Raw genomic sequence first — 27,448 nt, forward strand, 5'->3', positions numbered from 1 at the left:
TTGCCCTGTGGCAGGTATGGAACAAAAACATCTGCCGATTAAAAATAATTATATTGCTTTTAAGCCATAATTGCACGATACAATTCAGTTTTTAGGCCTGTGATGTTGGTTGCATAGAGATAATTGTATAGAGTGTATATTTTTATTTTGTTTGTTTAAAAATTAAGTAGCCAGAAGAAAAAAAACATCTCACAAAAAATTCACGTAATTTGTAAACATGCTGAAGATGCCAGAGGGAAAAGTGGCAGAGCACGTCTGTTATCTTCATTGAAAATAGAAATACATTTTCAAGTATGTGAACTCGGCACAATATACAATTCCCTTTCATCTGGCCGAATTTAAACAGAAATTGCAATCCTGTCGTACAAATTTGTCAATGTTCTTTCACAGCTCTCGGTAGTTTTGAGAACTGATAAAAGGATCACTGTTTAAAACTTCAGCTGTTAACTTTTCTGTCTTAAGTTAGCCTTTGTGAGTGGACCAGTGCAGAGGAGGTTCAGTCGTTCAATGCACAGTGCTATGAACCTGGCGACCCTAGTTCGATACCTGGCCATGGCTAACGTCATTGGTGAGTGATACCGGAACCGGTCCTGGACAAGCAATGACCTTGTCCCAACAACCCCCACTGACCAGTGCGGTGAAGTATCGTCAACAACCCCCATGAGCAACATGGCATGGGTAGCGGCATATGCATACATAATGATGTCAAAACGTAGTAGGATTATTTTGTATTGCTCTGCGATGTGTCTCCACGTTGCACCGTGTGTTGCTCTGCACAATGTCCGACATTTCAATTCCTCCCAGACAAAGTAAATACACAATATCAGCTGGCCTATATCGGACGCCAGTAGAAGCCAGCAACGCTCTACAATCGAGGGAGAACGCGTGCTGCTCAGTTCCATTCCTGCAGCTCCTTAGAATGTGGATCGAGAACGTTGGACATCATGCCGAACAACACACAGCAGAGCCCAAAAGCACATTAGTGGGCTGCACAGCACAGCCGCCAAAACCTACAAACTAGTAATATTATTTTACTTTTAAAAGTATCACACTATTTTTTTGGTTCAACACGTAGGCTTTCGCGACCAATATCATCCATGATACAGGGTTTTTTTTGGTTAGATCGCGTAAATATATAAAAGTGAGAAACGGGAGGATTTTTTCACAAATCTGGCTGTTGCCTGATGAAGCTAGTTGTAATTACTGGCGAAATGTCGTACTCAGATTGTAAATGTTATGACTTTGCTCTCCAACACACCGGTGTGCAGTACTAGTGATGAATTGGCACGTTCTGTTTACGTGACAAACTTTACTAGTTGGCTGTGTCGGGTGGTGGCGGGTTTTAACGACACATTTATATATTTACGTGATCTAACAAAAAAAAAACCTGCATTATGGATGTACATTTTTTTGTTGAGCTACCAAAGATAACGGTGCAGGGCGTCCCAAAAAATAACGAGTTAATACCTCTGTGTATGACACTCATTGAAAAAGGCCAACCACTTAGATCACCATTTGCAGACTTTCTTAAAATTCACAACCCTCACTCCCCGGCGTGTTCACCACATCCGGTTGCTCTAGGAGACTAATTAAATAGATGTCCTGGTCTACTGCCAGAGGAAAAGGCCAAGTAAACGTAGCCTCTAGAAACACTTTTGCCCCACTGGCATTCACACTTGGTTTGCCAATCGGCATTCCAGAGGCAATTGGAGGCATTCAGTTGATCGAGATTTTTATTTAATTAAAAGTCCTACTGTGAAGCATGACCACCGATTCACTATTTAGATAAAGTGTTTCGGCCAGTGCAACCCAACGAATAGGATCCACATGAAATGTGTGCACTGTGGAAAATAAGTCCCTATTTCATTTAACAAAGTGCATCTACTTCCAGAATCTAATTAGAAATTACCATTAAAAAATGCGATCATTTTGTCAAAAAAACAAACTGCTTCGCCATAATTTATACGCACAGCACTGCATAATTGCTCACACTACCATTTGTCCAATTGGACATTTTTTATTCTTAAAACACTAAAAAAGTTAAATGTTATTCATATTGAAATTATGGTACTTTTATACTATTTTCAATTATATTTTAAAAGGGCAACATTTCTCCATAACAACCTCGCTCCCCCGTGACATTCTAGTGAATCGTCATAATGCAGGGTTTCATTTGGATTCAAGAATCAATTCATTTTGTCTAACTTTGATTGCCATGTTTGAATTGTACGTGTTTTTGTCATTTTTCAGAATAGCGTTCAACTTGTCAACCTAAAAATACCACTGGCATATAATTTGCATTCATCATAGATGATATTATCAAATGTTGCACACAAGATTCCATGCGTGCATTGTCAAAGGTGCAGCCCTGCATTCCCTTGCTCATGCTACTGCTGGGGGTATTGCCTCCACTAGAGAGAGCTCTAGATTCCCTCTCAAGGATATTTGGCCTACTCTCACACAATCACTTGATGTAGAAATTCAATAAAACAGATACAAGTTTAGAAGTCTTTCCACAAAATTCTCCCTCGTCAGAAAACGTACAGCCTCCCCGAGGCAATACGCACAACCAAATCCGTCACTGTATTCAAGTCACAACTCGAAACACATCTCTATACGCTTGCATACAAACAACTAACTCACAGCCACATGTTTTTCTTTCCAACTTTCTTTTTTAAACTGTATAGAATTATATTCTTGATTCTTTCGGTAAAGTCACGTAGAAGGGAAATAATAAAATAAATAAAATAAAACAATACAATTATCACGACGTTTCGATTGCAACACAAGCAATCGTCATCAGGTGTGAAAACCACACCAAGAAAATTTGAAAAAAAGTGGCGGTTTTTTTTCTTAACGTCAGCACCACGGACAGCAACTGGCGGTTGTGCTCGGAACGGAAAAGGGGGGAGAGAAAGAGAATGGAATGCGGTCTGAAAGTCACCGTAAGCGTGAACACAATCAATTAAGACCCGAAATGGTTTGTCAAATCCTTCCAATGATTGCTAAGCCAGAATCCATCTTCTCGGTTGAAATTGTCTCTGTGTTTGTATATGTGCTGTGGTTTTCACACCTGACGATGATTGCTTGTGTTGCAATCGAGACGTCGTGAGACTTTTATTGTTTTATTTTATCATTTCCCTTCTACGTGACTTTACCGAAAGAACCAAGAATATGAATCCCTGCAGTTACGAAAGCTTTAAATCGAAATGTAAATCTGTATAGAATTGTTTATCCTAGCGTGTGCAACGGATGTGATGGCGCTTTGGGTGACAGATGTGTGCCAGAAAGACGCCAAAGTGTTAAACCAAAAATAAATTCATCTTCTTGGTACTTTCGGTAAAGTCACGTAGAATGGAAATAATAAAATAAAAAAATAAAAACATAATAAAATAATTCTCACCACTTTACCGAAAGAACCAAGAAGATGAATCCCTGCAGTCACGAAAGCTTTAAATCGAAAAAAAACTAAAATAAATTGACTTCATTTTGACAACGTATTGAATCAATACTTTTAAGGAAGCCTTGGATACATTTGAAGTGGAAATGAGCTCCGCGTGAAAGATTCCATGCAAACGCAGGCAGTTATAATGGGTCAACTACCTTAAAAACAGCACAATGCTCACAATACACGGTGTGCGTGTAGTGGCTGTTCAAGAACAAAATCTAAAAACGATAACTCGCTTACCTTAATTGAATAAAACAGGGCGATCTTAGTTGGAACAAATTGAGGAAACTCAGTGTATCACGGTGCGAGCACAACACAGGATAGCAACGTGAGTTTTAATGAGAGTATGCTTCTAAAAGCCTTCACTTGAATGAGCAAGCAGCAGTGAAATAGCGCCATGCTCTTAATCACAGCTCTGCGGGTCATCGTACATCTGGGTCGCGCGGCAAAATGAAGCAACGCAAACGGGACAGGCATCTGAAACACGATGTTCCATCATCATTGATATATTAAATGTATTTGCCAAGGAAAAAAGAGTTTTAGACATTTGGAGATTTTTTGTTTTACTTTATAACACAAAGCAAAGCACTCAGCACACCACACATCGCTTGGCCGTAAAGATGCATTTTGGAAATATGAAAAGACAGGCACTAGTTCGTACAGTTATTTAGAATAATTGGTGGTGAGAGGGAATAGAAAATCGATGTGAATAAAGAGCTACCATAAATGAAGTGAGGGATAATATAAATATTGTATTTGTCCAGAAACTATTTTCCAGCGAGCTTCACTGAAACAATATGCTCAAATATTTACAATAAATGTATGCACAATACCAGAGACAGCTATGCCAGCATTACCAAAGGATGAAGTGAAAAATATTATAATAGATATGGTTGCCCTTTTTCGAACCTAAAAAACAGGATGTCTGCTGCACCGTAGATGTTGGAAACTGTCACGTTATTAAAAAAACGAGTCGGCTAAACGACCCGGCGGTCACGGTCAACATTTTACAAACTAATAAAAAAAATCACAATGCAACATTGCCTCCTGCTGGCAGAATATAAGAATACTAAATATACAAGCTAATACAAAGCTCACCTCTCTTTGAACTCCACAGACACATTTTCAGAGGGAGCCTTCTGGACACCCTCCAGGGATACGTACACCTTCAGGAACTTCTCTGACTGGTCCCATCCTATACGCGAAGCATTGCAAGCACCAGAGAGAACAAATTAGGACACTCCAAGCTGTTACCGTTCTCCCCTAACACTGAATTTCCAGCCCGACAATCGCCGCTAACACAGTCACTTGAACGTTGATGATTCGCCATCTAGGCGACCGTCTACCTGACATCCTCAACGAGTGGACAGCTAGATGCATAATACAGGTTTTTTTGGGTTAGAGCGCGTAAATATGTGTCGTTAAACCCGCCAGCACCCCACACAGCCAATTAGTAAGGGTTGTTACGTAAACAGAGCATGTCAATTCGTGACTAGTACAGCATACCGGTGTGTTGGAGAGCCAAGCTACAACATTTACAATCTGAGTACGACGTTTCGCCAGTAATTACAACCAGCTTCATCAGGCGACAGCCAGATTTGTGGAGAAGTCCACCTGTTTCATTCCTTAAATAGAGGCGTAGATGTGATGACAACACTTGCGCGCTCTTCTTGTGTGAAGTGGGAGTTAATGAATCAACGTACATTATGCATGCGCATTATGCGGGCCCATTGATCTTGAACTTCTGTGTCTATTTCGTGTACTAAAATAGCCATACCAACAGTAATCCATATTGAAGTATGGTGGCCTGTATAGGCATGCATTATAACATTTAATATTTGATTATTTGCTTTCAAGCAGCACTAAGTCTGTAGCTATCCGAACGGTTACAATTATTTATCTCAATTTCGATAGATTCTCTAATAAGTCTTGGCCAGTAGTAACTAGTTTTGCACAGAATTTCAACATTATCAAAATGTATTGAGTATTCTTGTTGGCATGCGTGTTCTGCTACTGGTGACAGTTGTATTTGGTAGTATTTAATATTTCTTTGGTGTGCTTTCAGTCTCATGCTGATCATTCGTCTGTTTGCCCAACATAGCATTTGCCACAAGTGCAATTAATCCGGTACACACCTTCTGTTGATAGCTTCGGTAATACATCTTTTGTACGAGAAAATGTATTTATGTATTTTATGTACCATGCTAATGTGACTTGGATGTTTTGTTTTTCCAAACATCTGGCAATGTATGGTATTTTAATAGTGAATTGGTTTTGGCATTCAATGCCCTGTTGATTTGTACATCATTGTAACCGTTCAATTGCAGCGATTTTTTAACATGTTTAATTTCACTTATCAGACTATCACCATCTGACACTTTCTTAGCCCAATGAATGAGCATCGTGATGAGAGCGGATTTATGTGCGGGGTGATAGTGTGGGTTTTCTTTCGGTAAACGCTGTGTTATTTTACCATTTCGACCCCGTCTGAGCAGAATATCCAGAAATGGTCGAGATCTGTCAGCTTCCACTTCCATGGCGAACTGGATGGATGGGTTTTGCGAGTTTACATTATTTATAAATTCATTAAGTGTATATTTGCCGTGTGGCCAAACCACCAATGTGTCATCCACATATCTAAACCAAGCAGAGGGTTTTAGTGTGCTTGAAGCAATTGCTTTTGTTTAAAATCTTCCATGTACAAATTCGCTATCACGGGAGACAAAGGAGATCCCATTGCTGCTCCTTCCTTTTGTTTATACAAGTCACCTTTCCACAAGAAATAGGTGTTCTTTAGACAGTGTTCAGCTAGTCATGGGATATGTTTGGCTAAACTTATATTCGTTACCAAAGTGTCGAGTAATTATAATTGACTCGTTAACTGGAGCCCTCGTGAACAGATAAGTCACAAAAACGTATGAGAATAGCATTAGGGTTAAGCTTAACACTTTTTAATTATATTTACGAGATGTTCAGAGTTTTTAATGAACGAAGGGGTCCTACCGATGTAGGGCTGTATTTGTTTCATTATGTTTTGTGCTCATTTGTATGTGGCAGGTGGCAGAGCCTACTGTACTAACTAGATGCATGCTGCAACATTTGTGTAATGCGTGTCGAGTGTGTTGCATTATCGCACAAAAAACACATACGCAAAAACACACATGGTAAATAAATCGTTCTCAGTCGATTCAATCACACCTTCCAATGGATGCGGCACTCTCATGGCACTACTTTTCAATGCAGAGATGAAAATCTTAGCAGCGTCAAACCGCGTACAGCCGAAATATTACCCCCGTGTTCCGGAAAACAGACCTAATTTAGTAAACCGTGTTTAGCAGAAACACGCATTCGATAAAGTCGCATTGGGCCAAGTTGTCCTGTATTACTATTATTGTGAACTGCACTGCTCGTATTTATTAATGTTGAACTTCTTTCACACCGTACATAGCCAACGATGCTAATCCGATGTGTGGGGGAGAAGGATCAACTAAACACAAAAAGTTAATCTAAAGAAATGAGTTTCCAATCTAGATGATTTAAAAGTGCATTGCTCCAGTGGCTTCCTAACATCGGAAGGAAGATGGCCGCAGAAGTGCATCCGAAGCGTGAGATGCAGTAACCATCTTTGTTCGATGGCTAGCCAAAAGCTACTTGCGAGGATGACCATGTGATGGTTTATGCTCCTTGACGCGATCAGCAAGGTATTGTGTTATTGTGTTATCATCTCACCTGCTCTCATGGAAAAATGTCTGGCTCAACGTCGTTGTGACAATCGGCTATTACTCAAGGTACTGACCACCCTGCTCATGTATGTGTACTGCATGCATCTCTATAGGTCACCATAGTTGCTGAGCTTGGTGGTGGAGGGTGGCCCAGCAGTAGCTGCCTTGGGGGACGCATCGGCCGCCTTGCTCTGCTGCGCCCGACTGCTGGCCTCACGATCCACCCTGCGCAGCTCCTTCTTGAGCAGCTCCTGAACGGCGGGCCGGGTGGCGCTCTCCAGCAGCTTCTTCAGCTCCTCCTGGTCCAACAGGAGCTGTAGAACGAAAACAAACTAAGAGAACAGAAATGCATGTGCCAGCCATGCCCGTGTGCGCCGATGGGAAGCATTGGCAGAGCGGTTAGTGCGCTGCGCTAACCAATCCGGCGATCCGGGTGCGATTCCCGCTCACGGTCAACGCCGGTGACAATTATCTGAACCGGTTCTGGGCCTCCCCTAGGTCGACTTAGCCTCCGATGAGTACCTGGTGCGGTGTGTAAACATTAACACTGGGGAGACAAAGGCGGTCGGGTGTGGTGCTGGCTACCCACCCCCTCGTGTACCCTGCCGGCCTTCATAGGTGTTCGTTAACAGCATTTGCCTCAACAGTCTGTTAATGCTATACAAGGGATCTTTATCTTTGTTGTGTGTGACGACGCATCGATTCTCGGATGCGTTTTTGCGGTGTGCCGCTTATTGTTTGGCAAGATGCCCAACGTGTCGCTTCATGTGCTGGGAGCTTGCTTGTGACACCTGTTAAGGGAATTATGATATCACGATGGTGACAACTGCAGCATGATGATGAACAACATCAGCTTCCACATCCTCATTATCATTAATCCTCATCACATGCACAAGTGGCAAATCACAAGACTCTTTTGTAGGACTGCAACTTCAAACTCCAAGCCATGGTCCATGTGATTTCGCAATGTCCAAAATATTACTTTGTTAGTTGCTTTTCATACGCCATACGAAAGAAAAAGATCTTCTTGGTTCTTTCGGTAAAGTCACGTAGAATGTAAGTAATAAAATAATAAAAATAAAACATAATAAAATAATTCTCACGACGTTTCGGCCACAACGCAAGCAGCCGTCCTCAGGTGAAGAACAGGTCTGTCGAGAAGACAGAGTCTATCTTGTGGCCGAAACGTCGTGAGAATTATTTTATTATGTTTTATTTTTATTATTTTATTATTTCCATTTTACGTGACTTTACCGAAAGAACCAAGAAGATGAATCCCTGCAGTCACGAAAGCTTTAAATCGAAAAAAAAGAAAAAGATAATAACAAATGTTGGATGCATTTTGATTTTCACTGTTTCAAACGGAAGGAAAGGGAAAATATGATGAATGTGTCACTCACTTTTTCTTATTTGTTTTCTGTGTGGATAATAAAAATGAATGTGCTGCCACTTGGGGTGGCCTCCCCTTATCAGGGCTTCCGCACAATTCATAGGAACAATCTATCGAACGATAATGAGAAGCACTTTGCTGCAAGTTAACTGCGGTTGTCCTATACAGAGACTAGCCCCTACCAAAGGAATGTGGGTCAAGGTTGCAGACAATATACAGGGACTCCTCTACTTACGAACATTCGACTCAGGAACTTTCAGAGATACAAACAAACCTGTCCGTATGCTCAGTTGCAGCTGTTCGGACCGAGAGTCGTAAGTTCAACTGCCGCGCAATAGATGGAGGTGGTGGCATCTACATCTGCAGAACATGAAAAACTAGTGGCATCTACAGAAGATTATACAACTTTTAAAGCCATTCCGCGTGTTTAGTGTACATGCCGTACAGCACGTTTGGAATCAGCAGAAGTAAAGTTGGACAAATAGACTTACGAACAGACCTCTGGAACCTAACTCGTCCGAAAGTAAAAAAAAAGTCCCTTATATGCAATGCCCTATGCACTTTGGAGCAGAAAACAACTTTGGCTTTTCCAATTTCAAAAAGCTGACGGGATAGAATGATTGCCAGCAAGACAGACACTGGGAGAATAGAAACTCGCATTTTGTCACAGACTCGGGGATTCCATGAAATATTTCACAATAGTCGAGATCCATGCCTTTACCGCTCACAAAAAATTCAAAGCTGCCCTATATAAAGATTTCCCACAAGTGTTGTGTTTGCAAGCCCATTTGTCATGGTCATTGGGAATAGCTTATAATTATAACTCCAGGAGCAATGCAGTCCAAGGGGAAAAAATACTCCAAAGGGGTCATAGAACAATTTACATATATTTTATAAATGGAGCAAAACGTAGAGCTGCAGCCCTACAATTATTTGGTTATGCCACTGCTTGCAGAAAGGACCTCAACTCTTCCACGCTAGTCAAACGGCCTACTCTTCCACGCTAGTCAAACGTCTTTGAAAAGGTGGGAGATATCTACACTTTACCCCACCTCACGCAACCTGCCAATCGGTTGTGGTGTACCCATGTTTACTGCTGGGTGGAGAGAGATGAAAAATATTAAGAAACCTGCAGATTGCTTCAAATACCACACATAGGCATCCAATTGGACAGGCTACCTATACCACAGTTAATGGTTAGTGTGTTAACAATCATACCATGGCAGAATCCCCAAAAATAGAAGTACTACACTGTAACTGAGAAACAATCAATAATTTTAGGTGAAATAATTGGGTCCTTGAAATGCACATTATTAACCGTGCCAACTTAAGGTTAATTGCTATCAGCCTCATTTAAAAAAATTACATTTTTTTGTGATAGTCTTGATTAATTTAAATTGTGCTAACTCGAGCGTGGATGCCAAAATGTACATTAAAAATGAATGACAGTTTGAAACATGTTCAAATGGTTTGGAATATTATAACATTTAAAGTTTTACCACTGAAACATTAAAATCTCATACATCTTAAATTAATTATGTAGTAAAACTCGACTACTGCTTAACCGGTAAAAAAAAATTGTCATGATTCCTTTGCAAGTATTATCAGAAAATGATAAGGCAATATAATCAAGTACAATTTGCATACATTTTCCGTTGCGTTATTTTCAAAATATACTTTACTTTGCAATATTGTATATTTTTTACTTTAATTCCCTATCAATTCGTCTTCACGTGCAATGTTTTGTTAATGGAAAACCAGATGCCAAAATATCAGCTAATTGCTAACGTAATCTGTTTCCCTCTGTGCAATAAAGCTACACTGGGTAGCCCTTTAGAACCAGCCCAGCTCACCAAGCACCATATTGCTTTTCCACTGCAGAAGGCGAGCCGTGCCAATGACGTCGCACCCAATGAACACGTCGCTGGACGGTCCGGAGCCAGATTCAGATGTTTAATGAGGCCATGGTATCACCATTTAGTTTGGGGTTCAGCTTGGCAAATAACCAGTGGAAAACCATACTATGAGGGCCATGAACTGACTTGGCTAGGATGTGCCAGTGGAAAAGGGGTATTCACTTTGAATGCATTCAGATCACATGGACAAAGGCACACTGCTAATAATATTACAGGTAGTCCCCGAGTTACGATGGTCCGATTTACGATATTTCGACCTTACGATGGTGATAGCGATACGACAAAATTGCCATCAACAACCTAATATCGTTCAAGTATGCAGACGACGGACAGAATCTTGGTGAGTACAGTACAATATGTTACAATACGTTCAATGCATGTATGATACGTAGCGTTAGCGATTTGATTTTAAGGTTACCACGATACGATACGTTCAATGCATGTTAAAAGTTTTCATAGCTGATAGAATTGTTTCCTGAATAAACTTTCTATTAAATTGCAGTTCATGTAGGTAGGCTAAGAATTTACCTTGTTTTTTTTTACTTTACATTTTACTGTGCAATACAGTATTGTAATAAAGACATATCATACAATATATATTTTATACAGTACGGTACTGTAAATTGCTGTTTTGCTAAATTATCACCATTCTTTAAGACTCCTGGGTAGGCTAGGCCATCTTCGACTTACGATATTTTCGACTTACGATGGGGTCGTCGTAACGCATCTCCATCGTAAGTCGAGGACTACCTGTATAAGGCTCAGTGGTTCTTGACTTGGGCTGTGAGATGATGGCCTTTCTGGGTGTGCGAGCCATGCCAGATTTATTTTTAGCACGGGCACGTGAGTACAACTGCTTTAAATTTCGATTTAAAGCTTTCGTGACTGCAGGGATTCATCTTCTTGGTTCTTTCGGTAAAGTCACGTAGAAGGGAAGTAATAAAATAATAAAAATAAAACATAATAAAATGAAATAATTCTCACGACGTTTCGGCTACAACGCAAGCAGCCGTCTTCAGGTGAAGAATGAGACACTACCAAGCTAGGAGCTTATATATAAACTGGGTTGGAGGTGGAAGAGCGCCTTAACAAAAAGAATGTGCATATGAAGAGGAATTTAGCATATTCATGGAAAATGCGTAGGAGGTGGGCGGGGGGGGGTTTCAAAGTCATATTATGCCCATGCATTATGCAGGATCAGCAGCACCAAGGGGGGGTGCAGGGAGTAGCATTAACAAAGGAAAGGAATGTTATTGATATGTAGCTGCAGTTACTAAACAACCACGTAGAAAACTGAAGTATAAACTACATAAAAAAAACTAAAGTATAAACTGCATAGCACCATCAGTATACTTACTATACTCTACAATAAGCTGAGTTACTAACAGCAAGTAAAACATTACAATTCTACGTCGTAAAAATTATATAATATGCTTCCATCTAAACTTTATTCTCTTACATCACACGAGCATATACCGTACTATATACTGCCATAGATAAACCCAACATTAAATTATATACTGTATTACTATAAACCACCCTATACCTTATACATTTCAACATAACACTATGTATTATTCTACCCACCCTAATGTGTATCGAAATGGTTTATTACGTCCTTCCAATGATTGCTAAGCCAGAATCCATCTTCTCGGTTAAAATTGTCTCTGTGTTTGTATATGTGGATCGCCTCATGAACGAATCTCTCATGATAGCCAGATGGCTTGCAGAGAACCTCTGTCTTGGAGAAGTCAATGTCATGTGAGCCCACTGAGTTGTAACAGTGATCTGCCACGGCTGAGGTGTTTGTCCTACCGTGTTTCAGGTCAGCTTTATGTTCACGGATGCGGTCCGAGACATGTCGTTTGGTTTCCCCAATGTAACTGCTACCACAGAGGCAACTTAGTTTGTAGACACCAGGGTACTGTATGTCTGGAACCACATCTTTTACAGACGGTACCAGATCACGGATTTTATGTACTGTGTTGAATCGAACCTGGATCTTGTGTTTAATCAGGATTTTGGAGATCTTTTTTGTGACCCCAGCAATGTAGGGTAAGGTGATGGTCTTGAAAGGCTCCTCAACAGGATCCTTCTTGATGGTTGGAGTGATGGCTTTGCGGATTGTGTGGTCGGAGTAACCATTAGCATTAAGAGCTTGGCGTACGTGTTTGAGTTCACTGGAAATGTGTTCATGGTCGGAGATGCATTGGGCTCTATGATATAGAGTCTTGATGAGAGAATTCTTCTGGGATGGATGGTGGTGGGAATCCGGTTTTAGATAAGCATCCGTATGGGTGCCTTTCCTGTAGACAGAGTGGCTCATTGAACCATCAGGTCTCCTTTTGATTAGGACATCCAAAAAGGGTAGCTTGCCATCATTTTCGACTTCCATGGTGAATCTGATGGCTGGGTGTATGGAATTGATGTGGTCGAGAAATTGGTCTAGAGCAGGCCGGCCATGTGGCCAGATGACAAAAGTGTCGTCTACGTACCTCTTCCATAAGGTCGGGCGTAGAGTGGCAGTCTGGATGGCGTCCGTCTCAAATTTCTCCATGAAGAGGTTGGCTACAACCGGAGATAGGGGGGAGCCCATTGGGGTGCCCTCAATTTGCTTGTAGAAAGTTTCATTCCAAGTGAAGTATGTATTGGTTAAGCAGTGTCTCACCAGGGGGGGTACCCCAGCATTCAGTCCTTGATGAACCAAGTCTTCAATGATTGCGATGGTGTCAGGTACAGGAACTTTGGTGAATAAGGAAACCACATCAAAACTGACAAGCAGGTCGTCTGGGAACAGTGCAATCCCCTTGATTGTCGATACCAGGTCAGTAGAGTTTAGTACTGCAGGTGGTTTTTCCAGTGAAAGGCCGTAGGATTTCAGGTTTGAAATCCGTTTTAGCTAAAGGACTAAACTTTGCAGTCACACCTAGACACATACCAGTTAATGATATAATTGCTCGAGTAGATGTAGCTCTCAAGGGCTTGAGTCACATCGCTGCAGACGTAGCAAGATCCGAAATCTCTGCAACCCTCAAAAACGCTAAGATGACAGCTAGCAACATCAGCAAAGATGAGCGTTTTGAATTAGCTCAATTAAAAAAGAGGGATGACATTGTCATCCTCTCAGCCGACAAAGGCAATGCCACTGTCATCATGGACAAAATAGAATACAACAACAAAATTCAAGAACTACTCAACGATGGCAGCTATACAAAAATAAAAAGAGACCCCACCAACAGCCTCGTCACTAAAACCAACAAAATCATTTCTGATTCAACTGCATTATTTGATCAGACCAAACAGTTCTCGTTGAACCAAGATTATACGGCTTGCCAAAGATACATAAAGAAGATACACCTCTTCGTCCTATTGTCTCTACTATCAACTCCCCCACCTATAAATTGGCTCGTTTTTTGTCTGAAATCCTACGGCCTTTCACTGGAAAAACCACCTCTGCAGTACTAAACTCTACTGACCTGGTATCGACAATCAAGGGGATTGCCCTGTCCCCAGACGACCGGCTTGTCAGTTTTGATGTGGTTTCCTTATTCACCAAGGTTCCTGTACCTGACACCATCGCAATCATTGAAGACTTGGTTCATCAAGAACTGAATGCTGGGGTACCCCCCCTGGTGAGACACTGCTTAACCAATACATACTTCACTTGGAATGAAACTTTCTACAAGCAAATTGAGGGCACCCCAATGGGCTCCCCCCTATCTCCGGTTGTAGCCAACATCTTCATGGAGAAATTTGAGACGGACGCCATCCAGACTGCCACTCTACGCCCGACCTTATGGAAGAGGTACGTAGACGACACTTTTGTCATCTGGCCACATGGCCGGCCTGCTCTAGACCAATTTCTCGACCACATCAATTCCATACACCCAGCCATCAGATTCACCATGGAAGTCGAAAATGATGGCAAGCTACCCTTTTTGGATGTCCTAATCAAAAGGAGACCTGATGGTTCAATGAGCCACTCTGTCTACAGGAAAGGCACCCATACGGATGCTTATCTAAAACCGGATTCCCACCACCATCCATCCCAGAAGAATTCTCTCATCAAGACTCTATATCATAGAGCCCAATGCATCTCCGACCATGAACACATTTCCAGTGAACTCAAACACGTACGCCAAGCTCTTAAGGCTAATGGTTACTCCGACCACACAATCCGCAAAGCCATCACTCCAACCATCAAGAAGGATCCTGTTGAGGAGCCTTTCAAGACCATCACCTTACCCTACATTGCTGGGGTCAAAAAAAAGATCTCCAAAATCCTGATTAAACACAAGATCCAGGTCCGATTCAACACAGTACATAAAATCCGTGATCTGGTACCGTCTGTAAAAGATGTGGTTCCAGACATACAGTACCCTGGTGTCTACAAACTAAGTTGCCTCTGTGGTAGCAGTTACATTGGGGAAACCAAACGACATGTCTCGGACCGCATCCGTGAACATAAAGCTGACCTGAAACACGGTAGGACAAACACCTCAGCCGTGGCAGATCACTGTTACAACTCAGTGGGCTCACATGACATTGACTTCTCCAAGACAGAGGTTCTCTGCAAGCCATCTGGCTATCATGAGAGATTCGTTCATGAGGCGATCCACATATACAAACACAGAGACAATTTAACCGAGAAGATGGATTCTGGCTTAGCAATCATTGGAAGGACGTAATAAACCATTTCGATACACATTAGGGTGGGTAGAATAATACATAGTGTTATGTTGAAATGTATAAGGTATAGGGTGGTTTATAGTAATACAGTATATAATTTAATGTTGGGTTTATCTATGGCAGTATATAGTACGGTATATGCTCGTGTGATGTAAGAGAATAAAGTTTAGATGGAAGCATATTATATAATTTTTACGACGTAGAATTGTAATGTTTTACTTGCTGTTAGTAACTCAGCTTATTGTAGAGTATAGTAAGTATACTGATGGTGCTATGCAGTTTATACTTTAGTTTTTTTATGTAGTTTATACTTCAGTTGGTTGTTTAGTAACTGCAGCTACATATCAATAACATTCCTTTCCTTTGTTAATGCTACTCCCTGCACCCCCCCTTGGTGCTGCTGATCCTGCATAATGCATGGGCATAATATGACTTTGAAACCCCCCCCCCGCCCACCTCCTACGCATTTTCCATGAATATGCTAAATTCCTCTTCATATGCACATTCTTTTTGTTAAGGCGCTCTTCCACATCCAACCCAGTTTATATATAAGCTCCTAGCTTGGTAGTGTCTCATTCTTCACCTGAAGACGGCTGCTTGCGTTGTAGCCGAAACGTCGTGAGAATTATTTTATTTTATTATGTTTTATTTTTATTATTTTATTACTTCCCTTCTACGTGACTTTACCGAAAGAACCAAGAAGATACAACTGCTTTGTTTCATCAAACACATGTATTTATGACCTTTTTACGACTGAGAACCAAAAGGGGGTGTAAAGCTGCAGTAAAGGTTAAGAACCAATGGCACATCTCATCGGATTCCTCCAGCAAGAATAAATATTCTGATTCTGGATGGGTGGCCCAATATATGTACTGTAAAGTCAAATAGCCACCACGACCCGCTCGGCGTGGAGAGGCAATCATCCAGCAGTGGATTGACAAAGAGCATGTAGAGCAGAGTCGGGTACAGGTAAGAAAGAGGAAGTATTCACTCGGTTGATTCAAGGTGCTTTCCAAGAGGGGGAAATGAAACACGCGAATAGTTTAACACGTCAATAACCAACAGCAAAGTATGTACCGGTTGGTGAAGAACACAACCATCGCACGCGCTTAGCTCTCTCTGCTGCTCATTATCTCTTCGAGGAAACATGTAGTGATGAGTGAAAATAGTTCATGACCTTAAAACGTACGAACCAAAAAAAACATGTTTTTAATGACAATTTATCGTCAGCGGCAGCAGCCGTCGCCATGATAAATCCACTGCTGGATGGATACCTCCGCCAAGGCGAGACGTTGTCTAACAAACACAGATGAGGCACTCACGCACACCGGCCAAATTCATCGCTCCATCTCCCCGTTTTGAGTTCTCTCGGACGAAGTTAATTTCTGTTCCGCAATATGGTCCAGATGTCTTGTGACCCGCCATCCAATCACCCATTAGATTCTCTCATACTTATTTTTTCTTCTGAAAGTGAGGTTTATTTATGAACATAAATGAAGATGCCGAGGAAATAAATGATAGGGGTCAATTAATTTTGAGTCACGAGACATCTGGACTAATCTGTTGAACACCGTACTGTAGTAGTACAACCACGTGTTATGTGTTATATCGACCATCACAATATCGTACTGTATACGCATAAAAATCCACAATATTTCTAGATATCGGAGCAACGTATAGCATTCAGGTGATTTGTGAACGTTTGGGAATTATTTGTCGCCGTTAATGATGAAGTGACGATTTAAACTATTGGTTTGTTTGAACACAATACCGTCTCGTGTCTGCGCTACATGCACACACACGCACGTGTGCGCGCTAGTCACGGACAACGCATCATTAACGCGTCGATTGAATGGCAACTACACAACAACCAAACGTTGGGATAACAACGCGATAATTAGGTTAAGTCTCGTCAAACGGGGGCACAAAAACGCCACATCTTTCACAAAGGCCGCGACCGCCGCGTTGCATCCTTACGCCTTTCCTGAACGTTCTGCCCGGTTTCGAGACGCGTTACGCCGGGTGACATTCAAAAAAACACACCCCCTCACACGTCCGACACGACGCAATACTTTGGCGGCTTTATCATCAACGCACGTCACTCTTGGTTGGTTTCTACGAGCAGGGCAAACGACGTTGACGAGGCAGACTTACATCCTCGACGCTTGCCATTTGTCCTGGGTTGGTAAGCGAACACCGTCCGTGGAACGAGCGAGTGGTGTTGATAGTGGGCGGCCTTGCCAGATGGAAGGTTTTTTTACCTCTAGAAGTATCCGTGTTTCCAAAATAAATAATTTATTGCCGCAGACTTTTCTAGACCCCCTGCGGACGATTACTGGAATAGCATCGTGTAGTTTAAAATCGATTATCCATTCGGTTACTCGACTTAATAGAACACCAAAACATTTGGAGGTGTAGGCAAAACAAAAAAAACAAATGTCTCACTCGTCTGTGCCGCTGGACGGGAGGTGATGGCCAGGACTTGGTGACGTCATCGACATGAACGCACGCTGGGCGTGGCTTGTTGGGGGGTTCCAGCCTTCCACATGTTGGTGTGCCAGAAATGTTTAAAGGGGCTCCAAATACTGGAATCGACCACGAAAAAACGCGTCTACAAAATAGTAAATTTAAATGTTTATCAGTTAATCAACTAAACCGATTAATTGCCCCAGCACGATAGTACGTATTCGCCAATGTATGTCATTGCTGTTAATATATATATTTTCATTTATGTGCTTTATTTTTGTACAATATGTTTTATAAATGTATTTCGTATATGTTCGGTTATTGCCAACACAATAAATAACATGTTTAATGTGCCCTTAGTTATGGACAACAAATACAATAATTATAATCAAGAGGTATTAAACATGCTCAATTACAAAACATACTATTTCAATTTTCCTGAATTTCAATATGTTGCCAATTTACCACTGCTAGAAACGTTATTTAATGTTGCCGATCATGGAGAAATACTACATACCTCATAAAATTATCGTCTAAAACCAAACACATATAAAAATATATCGTACCATACCAATGACCAAGTTACCCGCACTGCACCCAATCTCATCAGATCTCTGAAGATCAGCAAAATTGAGCCCGGATAGTTCATGGATTAGTGACCACAATGCATGAAACAGCTTGTCATAGGGCTTGTGGGCTTACGTGGTAGGTATCAGGGGGCAGTACAGCAGCATCCATGATTTGACGGCGCTTCTACGCTTCCGCGTCTGTGCTCCCCACCTTCGCCAACCCACACTGATGAGCGTGGTGAAGTATGGTCTAATAACTTCTAGATTTGAAGCTTTCGTGACTGCAAGGATTCATATTCTTAGGTTTTTTCGGTAAAGTCACGTAGGTAAAAAATTTAAATTAATAAAAGTAAAATTAAAATAAAATAAAAATCACGACGTTTCGGTAGCAACACAAGCTTCCGTCTTCAGGTGGAACAGTCATAGCACGATAGCTGTATCAAGTGAGGGAATTTACAGGAAAACCGTGTTTTTATATATACTGGTTAAGGGTGAGAGGAGCCAATGTAGGCCCTGAATATTATTTATGTGAGGTTCGGTGTGGCTGAAGCACGCTGTGTGGATGATGTGAAGGTGCATGTAAAAGGTCCCTTTTACACGCACCTTTACATCATCCGCACCTAGTTTACACAACAAAGGCTCATTCCTAACAGCGTGCTTCAGCCACACCGAACCTCACATAAATAATATTCAGGGCCTACCTTGGCTCCTCTCACCCTTAACCAGTATATATAAAAACACGGTTTTCCTGTAAATTCCCTCACTTGATACAGCTATCGTGCTGTGACTGTTCCACCTGAAGACGGAAGCTTGTGTTGCTTCCGAAACGTCGTTATTTTTATTTTATTTTAATTTTATTATTATTTTTACCTACGTGACTTTACCGAAAAAACCTAAGAATAATGGTCTAATAACCCCCACGACTCCCACACAATGATGGGATGCTACGTTTGTCCATCCCAACGAGAATGCAAATGACGGCATCTCTTTGGCTGATGAAAAACACCCACTTGAAACCAAATCCCAAACACTCCCAATAATAAGCTGGTCAACAACAAGCTGGAATTACAAGTGCGTGTGCTTACGTCTGACCCCACTGACCCTCGGTATGATTGTGACCCTATGAACCTCTCGTGACATATTGCTGGGCCTCTTTAGGATGGTGCATTAGAAAGCAAACGTGTTGTTTTCCTTGCAGTTTGAATCTCAATATCGTATTACTGCAATGTGATGTGTTCCTGCATACATATGGCTGTAAGTGTCTGCATTGTATGCATTGTGGTGTGTAAAAATGAATCCATTAACCCTAAAAAAAATCACGATCCTAACATTTTTATTACATTACTTATCACCCCTGATTATCATTATTTCTAATATAATTAGCATATACGCAAACTTGACGTTGTGAACGCTTCATCATGTGTAAATTGTAAGTGGACCGTGTCGTGGCTGAAGACGTGAATATGTAATTATACGCATTTTTGTTATTCATAAACATATGATCAGTAGCGTTAAGAGCATCTGTTGGCAAGCTACTATTTAAACACTCCACTTTGAACATAAATTGTTCTGACGCGTTAATGATTCACCAATTAACGTGCCTTAAAATGTGTTCCACTTTGCAAAACAAGTCATAATGAATAAACATTCGGGGCGATGCTAAATTGTAAAACATGTCACCATGGACATCCGTTTCGTTATGCACAATTCACGGAATTATGTCTTTGAGAAAAGTTAAAAACGTTGAACAAACATCACCTGAAAATGACATTGGTATTAACGTGTTTTGTTCATTCGCTGTTGAGTCGCAATCAAGTCCTGCTGTGGACGTGTAGCGTCGGAAATACATAACACACGCAGCCCTATGTACACTTACCTGTAGTTGCGAGCACCGGTCTGTAGGGGGTGCCACCCTGAGCTAGAGAGAGAGAGCCGGACCGTTGAGATGCCGAGTTCCCCCGACCCCAGGTGAGGGGTTGGGGGTTATTCCAGAGCCCCCTGGAAGGTTCCAGAGAGGGGGCGGTACCGGGGGCGGAGAGTCCCCAAGATGGGTATAAAAGACGGACCCCAGGACGGCTCGAGGCGGTGCTCTGAAGACAAAGACTGAAGACCAGCTCGGCGAGGACCCTGAGACCCCCGGTACCCGACGTCCTTTTAAGGGCCAGGGCCGAGCGTGGGCCAGTGGTTGAGACCCGCACCCTGGCTGGGTCGGGTCAGCGTAGCCTCCCCTAGGTCACCCTTAGCCGGAGGACTGAGAGCCCGTGGTCCCAGTAATAGGGCAGCGGGTAAAGGGGCCGTCACCCCTTTGTTAGGGACCGATAACGTTATTGTAACGTTTATTGCCATAAACGTGTTGCCTCTAAAAGCTACATCTCCGGTCTCCGTGGGAACCCACTACATACGTATCAGCGTGCAGCACTGATGTTCATAATAATCATGTAAAATCTTGACTTTAAGCTTTGGTGACTGCAGGAATTCATATTCTTAAAATGTGTTCCACTTTGCAAAACAAGTCATAATGAATAAACATTCGGGGAGATGCTAAATTGTAAAACATGTCACCATGGACATCCGTTTCGTTATACACAATTCACGGAATTATGTCTTTGAGAAAAGTTTAAAACGTTGAACAAACATCACCTGAAATTGACATTGGTATTAACGTGTTTTGTTCACTCGCTGTTGGGTCTTTCGGTAAAGCCACGTAGATAGAACAATATTTATTAAAACTAAATACAATTATTTTTCTATCTACGTGGCTTTACCGAAAGACCCAAAGAATAACAATCATATATGTATGTTGAACTTCTTTCGCACTGTATGTAACCAACCGTGCTAATCATCAGCGGCAGCCATGGTCAGTCCACTGCTGGATGCCTTCCTCCTCTCGCTGAGTCTGCGATGCACGGACACACGTAGCATCTTCACGCGAGGTGATTTCATCGCTCCATCTCCTCGGTGGAATTCCTCTGGGATGCGTTCCATTCCTTTGGTTGCCACTCCGTTGTTATGCTTGGCCATCGGCCATCATCCCTAACACTCTTTAATGTCAGTGTTAGGGAGGATGAAACCAGTTAAAAATGGCCCGCTTAAACACATTTTGCTGTAGAACATTGGCCCGAAGGCCCATAGTCTGATGGAACACCACAAAAAACTAAATATATATATACACATTCCATGCTGTGGTGGTTAAAACAGACAATTGTACAAGGTGATCCATTTTTAGATATCCCATTGATTTCCAATGGCCCCTTTGCTCCATAATAGCTGACTGAAAACTGCAACTGTGTCTGTTCAAAATGTTTAGCATACTTCCCGACATGCAACAAACTTGCGTTTTCTCCTACAACATCAGAGTGCAGCGCCACATTAACTACGCACTACAATGACAATAGTTTAAAGCGATTTGAAGCATGTTTTACTTTTTGAGAGGGGGGACAGAACTTTGTGACGTCATATTTGAGGGGGGGTCTGACTTCTTGTCACGCCGTGTGACGAAGGGGGGGGGTCAAAACCGTCCAAAATCGCGTGACGTAATTTATGGACGGCCCCTAAAACCTATTCTTATATTTCGATTCTGGCAAGGAAGGTCGCATGTTGTATCTATAAATGGATCGCTTTGTAAATGTTACTTAAACTAAGATCATATTGCTCCCAGCAGATGGCGCGCTCTCAAAAAATTGCGAGATCTCGTCCATCGGTCGCACTTTAAAACCTGCATTTGTTGGGTTAATAAGCAAATACACCGTATTGTTCGGCTCATAAGACACTCCGGAAAGTAAGACTCACCCTTAAAATGTGTCTGTTTGCAAACAGGGTTTTATACACATCTATAAGACAAGTTATACAAATGAATGTACTGCGTACTGCATACAATTCCTTTCTACATTGAAGAGGTCTACGGTTCTCAATACGTAACTCTATCGATTGACAATGTGTGAGTGTGTGTGGTGAGTGTGTATGTCTATGATTCTGCATGCAAGGCTATGGGTCACGACAGCGTATGGTAGTCCCTGGACATATATATGTGAGGATAGTGGATTGTGACGACAGAATAATGGTTCAATGCAAATACGTCGTAGGCAGGAACTCCATTCCGTCTCTCCAGAAATATAGCAAATACTAGCAGAAGTACCCGGCGTTGCTCGGGTGAAAAATATATTTCTTAATAATCTTACATATATACACAGATGAAATAAATAAATAAAGGTGAATAACACTAAATCGATCATTAAACCACTTTAAAGGTGACGGATAAAAAAAACTGACATGCCTATTCCCATCGCGGGGCACGGGACGTGCCTCCCGGCAAATCCCTTGCAAGCGAGCGTACACAGACGGACAGAAAATTTTGTGAGTACGACGTTTCGCTGGTAATTGCATCCAGCATCAGCGAAACGTCATACTCTGAAATGGTAATTGTTGTGGTTTCACGCTTCAACACACCGGTGGGCTAAAGCAGTGAACTATTAGTCTTTTTTCTTCTTGGTTCTTTCGGTAAAGTCACGTAGAAGGGAAGTAATAAAATAATAAAAATAAAACATAATAAAACAATTCTCACGACGTTTCGGCCACAACGCAAGCAGCCGTCCTCAGGCGAAGAATGAGAACATTATCAAGCTAGGAGCTTATATAGGTGTAGCGAGGAGGAGCGCCTTAACAAAAGAATGTGCATATGAAGAGGAATTTAGCATACCAATGGGCAATGAGTAGGAGGTGGGCGGAGGGGTTTCAAAGTCCCATTATGCCCATGCATTATGCAGGATCAACAGCACCACGGGGGGGGCGCAAGGAACAGCGTTAATAAAGGAAAGGAATGTTAATGATATGTAGCTGCATTTACCAAACAACCACGTAGAAAACCAAAGTAAAAACTACATAAAAAACTAAAATATAAACTGATACTTACTATACTCTACAATAAGCTGAGTTACTAACAACAAATAATAAATTACAATTCTACGTCGTAAGAAGTATATAATATACTTCCATCTAAACTTTATTCTCTTAGCATATACAGTACTATATACTGCCATAGATAAACCCAACATTAAATTATATACTGTATTGCTGTAAACCACCCTATACTTTATACATTTTAATATAACACTATGTATTATTCAACTCACCCTAATGTGTATCGAAATGGTTTATTACGTCCTTCCAATGATTGCTAAGCCTGAATCCATCTTCTCGGTTAAAATTGTCTCTGTGTTTGTATATGTGGATCGCCTCATGAACGAATCTCTCATGATAGCCAGATGGCTTGCAGAGAACCTCCGTCTTGGAGAAGTCAATGTCATGTGAGCCCACTGAGTTGTAACAGTGGTCTGCCACGGCTGAGGTGTTTGTCCTACCGTGTTTTAGATCAGCTTTATGTTCACGAATGCGGTCTGAGACGTGTCGTTTGGTTTCCCCAATGTAACTGCTACCACAGAGGCAACTTAGTTTGTAGACGCCAGGGTACTGTATGTCTGGAATCACATCTTTTACAGACGGTACCAGATCACGGATTTTATGTACTGTGTTGAATCGGACCTGGATCTTGTGTTTAATCAGGATTTTGGAGATCTTTTTTGTGACCCCAGCAATGTAGGGTAAGGTGATGGTCTTGAAAGGCTCCTCAACAGGATCTTTCTTGATGGTTGGAGTGATGGCTTTGCGGATTGTGTAGTCGGAGTAACCATTAGCCTTAAGAGCTTGGCGTACGTGTTTGAGTTCACTGGAAATGTGTTCATGGTCGGAGATGCATTGGGCTCTATGATATAGAGTCTTGATGAGGGAATTCTTCTGGGATGGATGGTGGTGGGAATCCGGTTTTAGATAAGCATCCGTGTGGGTGGCTTTCCTGTAGACAGAGTGGCTCATTGAACCATCAGGTCTCCTTTTGATTAGGACATCCAAAAAGGGTAGCTTGCCATCATTTTCGACTTCCATGGTGAATCTGATGGCTGGGTGTATGGAATTGATGTGGCCGAGAAATTGGTCTAGAGCAGGCCGGCCATGTGGCCAGATGACAAAAGTATCGTCTACGTACCTCTTCCATAAGGTCGGGCGTAGAGTGGCAGTCTGGATGGCGTCCGTCTCAAATTTTTCCATGAAGATGTTGGCTACAACCGGAGATAGGGGGGAGCCCATTGGGGTGCCCTCAATTTGCTTGTAGAAGGTTCCATTCCAGGTGAAGTATGTATTGGTTAAGCAGTGTCTCACCAGGGGGGGTACCCCAGCATTTAGTCCTTGATGAACCAAGTCTTCAATGATTGCGATGGTGTCAGGCACAGGCACCTTGGTGAACAAGGAAACCACATCAAAACTGACAAGCAGGTCGTCTGGGGACAGGGCAATCCCCTTGATTGTCGATACCAGGTCAGTAGAGTTTAGTACTGCAGAGGTGGTTTTTCCAGTGAAAGGCCGTAGGATTTCGGACAAAAAACGAGCCAGTTTGTAAGTGGGGGAGTTGATAGTAGAGACAATGGGACGAAGAGGTGTATCTTCTTTATGTATCTTTCTTCTAATGCGAAACGAATTCTGTCTAGAACTAGCTTAGCTCTTATCTCAGAGAAAATCAGACTTACGCGCACCGAACTAGATCAGTTAGACAAGATACTCTACAAATCACACTTATCTTTGAGTGCAACAATGTCCACATCGGATTGGGAACACGAGGAAAAAATGACTGCCTCTTCAGCTGCCGCTATGTCGACTAAATGTAAGGACAACTTGATTTCCAAATTCAACCGCCTCTCAAACAAGAAACCGGACCCACACATTGAAAAGCTAGATGTTAACAAAGTCGTAATTAATCGCAGTAACAGTCCTATTTCTGAAGGTTTGAAATCCGTTTTAGCTAAAGGACTAAACTTTGCAGTCACACCTAGACACATACCAGTTAATGATATAATTGCTCGAGTAGATGTAGCTCTCAAGGGCTTGAGTCACATCGCTGCAGACGTAGCAAGATCTGAAATCTCTGTAACCCTCAAAAACGCTAAGATGCCAGCTAGCAACATCAGCAAAGATGAGCGTTTTGAATTAGCTCAATTAAAAAAGAGGGAGGACATTGTCATCCTCTCAGCCGACAAAGGCAATGCCACTGTCATCATGGACAAAATAGAATACAACAACAAAATTCAAGAACTACTCAACGATGGCAGCTATACAAAAATAAAAAGAGACCCCACCAACAGCCTTGTCTCCAAAACCAACAACATCATTTCTGCTTCAACCGCATTAATTGATCAGACCAAACAGTTCTCGTTGAAACCTTCTGCAGCCAGGCCACCAAGATTGTACGGCTTGCCAAAGATACATAAAGAAGATACACCTCTTCGTCCCATTGTCTCTACTATCAACTCCCCCACTTACAAACTGGCTCGTTTTTTGTCCGAAATCCTACGGCCTTTCACTGGAAAAACCACCTCTGCAGTACTAAACTCTACTGACCTGGTATCGACAATCAAGGGGATTGCCCTGTCCCCAGACGACCTGCTTGTCAGTTTTGATGTGGTTTCCTTGTTCACCAAGGTGCCTGTGCCTGACACCATCGCAATCATTGAAGACTTGGTTCATCAAGGACTAAATGCTGGGGTACCCCCCCTGGTGAGACACTGCTTAACCAATACATACTTCACCTGGAATGGAACCTTCTACAAGCAAATTGAGGGCACCCCAATGGGCTCCCCCCTATCTCCGGTTGTAGCCAACATCTTCATGGAAAAATTTGAGACGGACGCCATCCAGACTGCCACTCTACGCCCGACCTTATGGAAGAGGTACGTAGACGATACTTTTGTCATCTGGCCACATGGCCGGCCTGCTCTAGACCAATTTCTCGGCCACATCAATTCCATACACCCAGCCATCAGATTCACCATGGAAGTCGAAAATGATGGCAAGCTACCCTTTTTGGATGTCCTAATCAAAAGGAGACCTGATGGTTCAATGAGCCACTCTGTCTACAGGAAAGCCACCCACACGGATGCTTATCTAAAACCGGATTCCCACCACCATCCATCCCAGAAGAATTCCCTCATCAAGACTCTATATCATAGAGCCCAATGCATCTCCGACCATGAACACATTTCCAGTGAACTCAAACACGTACGCCAAGCTCTTAAGGCTAATGGTTACTCCGACTACACAATCCGCAAAGCCATCACTCCAACCATCAAGAAAGATCCTGTTGAGGAGCCTTTCAAGACCATCACCTTACCCTACATTGCTGGGGTCACAAAAAAGATCTCCAAAATCCTGATTAAACACAAGATCCAGGTCCGATTCAACACAGTACATAAAATCCGTGATCTGGTACCGTCTGTAAAAGATGTGATTCCAGACATACAGTACCCTGGCGTCTACAAAATAAGTTGCCTCTGTGGTAGCAGTTACATTGGGGAAACCAAACGACACGTCTCAGACCGCATTCGTGAACATAAAGCTGATCTAAAACACGGTAGGACAAACACCTCAGCCGTGGCAGACCACTGTTACAACTCAGTGGGCTCACATGACATTGACTTCTCCAAGACGGAGGTTCTCTGCAAGCCATCTGGCTATCATGAGAGATTCGTTCATGAGGCGATCCACATATACAAACACAGAGACAATTTTAACCGAGAAGATGGATTCAGGCTTAGCAATCATTGGAAGGACGTAATAAACCATTTCGATACACATTAGGGTGAGTTGAATAATACATAGTGTTATATTAAAATGTATAAAGTATAGGGTGGTTTACAGCAATACAGTATATAATTTAATGTTGGGTTTATCTATGGCAGTATATAGTACTGTATATGCTAAGAGAATAAAGTTTAGATGGAAGTATATTATATACTTCTTACGACGTAGAATTGTAATTTATTATTTGTTGTTAGTAACTCAGCTTATTGTAGAGTATAGTAAGTATCAGTTTATATTTTAGTTTTTTATGTAGTTTTTACTTTGGTTTTCTACGTGGTTGTTTGGTAAATGCAGCTACATATCATTAACATTCCTTTCCTTTATTAACGCTGTTCCTTGCGCCCCCCCCGTGGTGCTGTTGATCCTGCATAATGCATGGGCATAATGGGACTTTGAAACCCCTCCGCCCACCTCCTACTCATTGCCCATTGGTATGCTAAATTCCTCTTCATATGCACATTCTTTTGTTAAGGCGCTCCTCCTCGCTACACCTATATAAGCTCCTAGCTTGATAATGTTCTCATTCTTCGCCTGAGGACGGCTGCTTGCGTTGTGGCCGAAACGTC

General features: G+C 42.0%; 1 protein-coding gene across 1 annotated transcript in view; it reads right to left on the bottom strand.

Annotated features, from left to right (window-relative positions):
• Positions 1-17,427, bottom strand: part of LOC144734081 (calcyclin-binding protein-like) — a 114,043-nt gene extending 96,616 nt beyond the window's left edge. Inside the window, exons 1-3 of the mRNA XM_078616143.1 lie at positions 17,320-17,427; positions 7,289-7,484; positions 4,547-4,643 (exon numbers count right to left, since the gene is read on the bottom strand). Of these exons, the coding sequence (XP_078472269.1) occupies positions 4,547-4,643; positions 7,289-7,484; positions 17,320-17,337 (311 nt within the window). The 5' untranslated portion in view covers positions 17,338-17,427. The remainder of the gene's footprint in view (positions 1-4,546; positions 4,644-7,288; positions 7,485-17,319) is intronic.
• Positions 17,428-27,448: the final 10,021 nt, after the last annotated feature.

This window comes from Lampetra planeri, chromosome 49 (genome assembly GCF_965212315.1).
Source record: "Lampetra planeri chromosome 49, kcLamPlan1.2.h2, whole genome shotgun sequence".
Classification (NCBI taxonomy): Eukaryota; Metazoa; Chordata; class Hyperoartia; order Petromyzontiformes; family Petromyzontidae; genus Lampetra; species Lampetra planeri.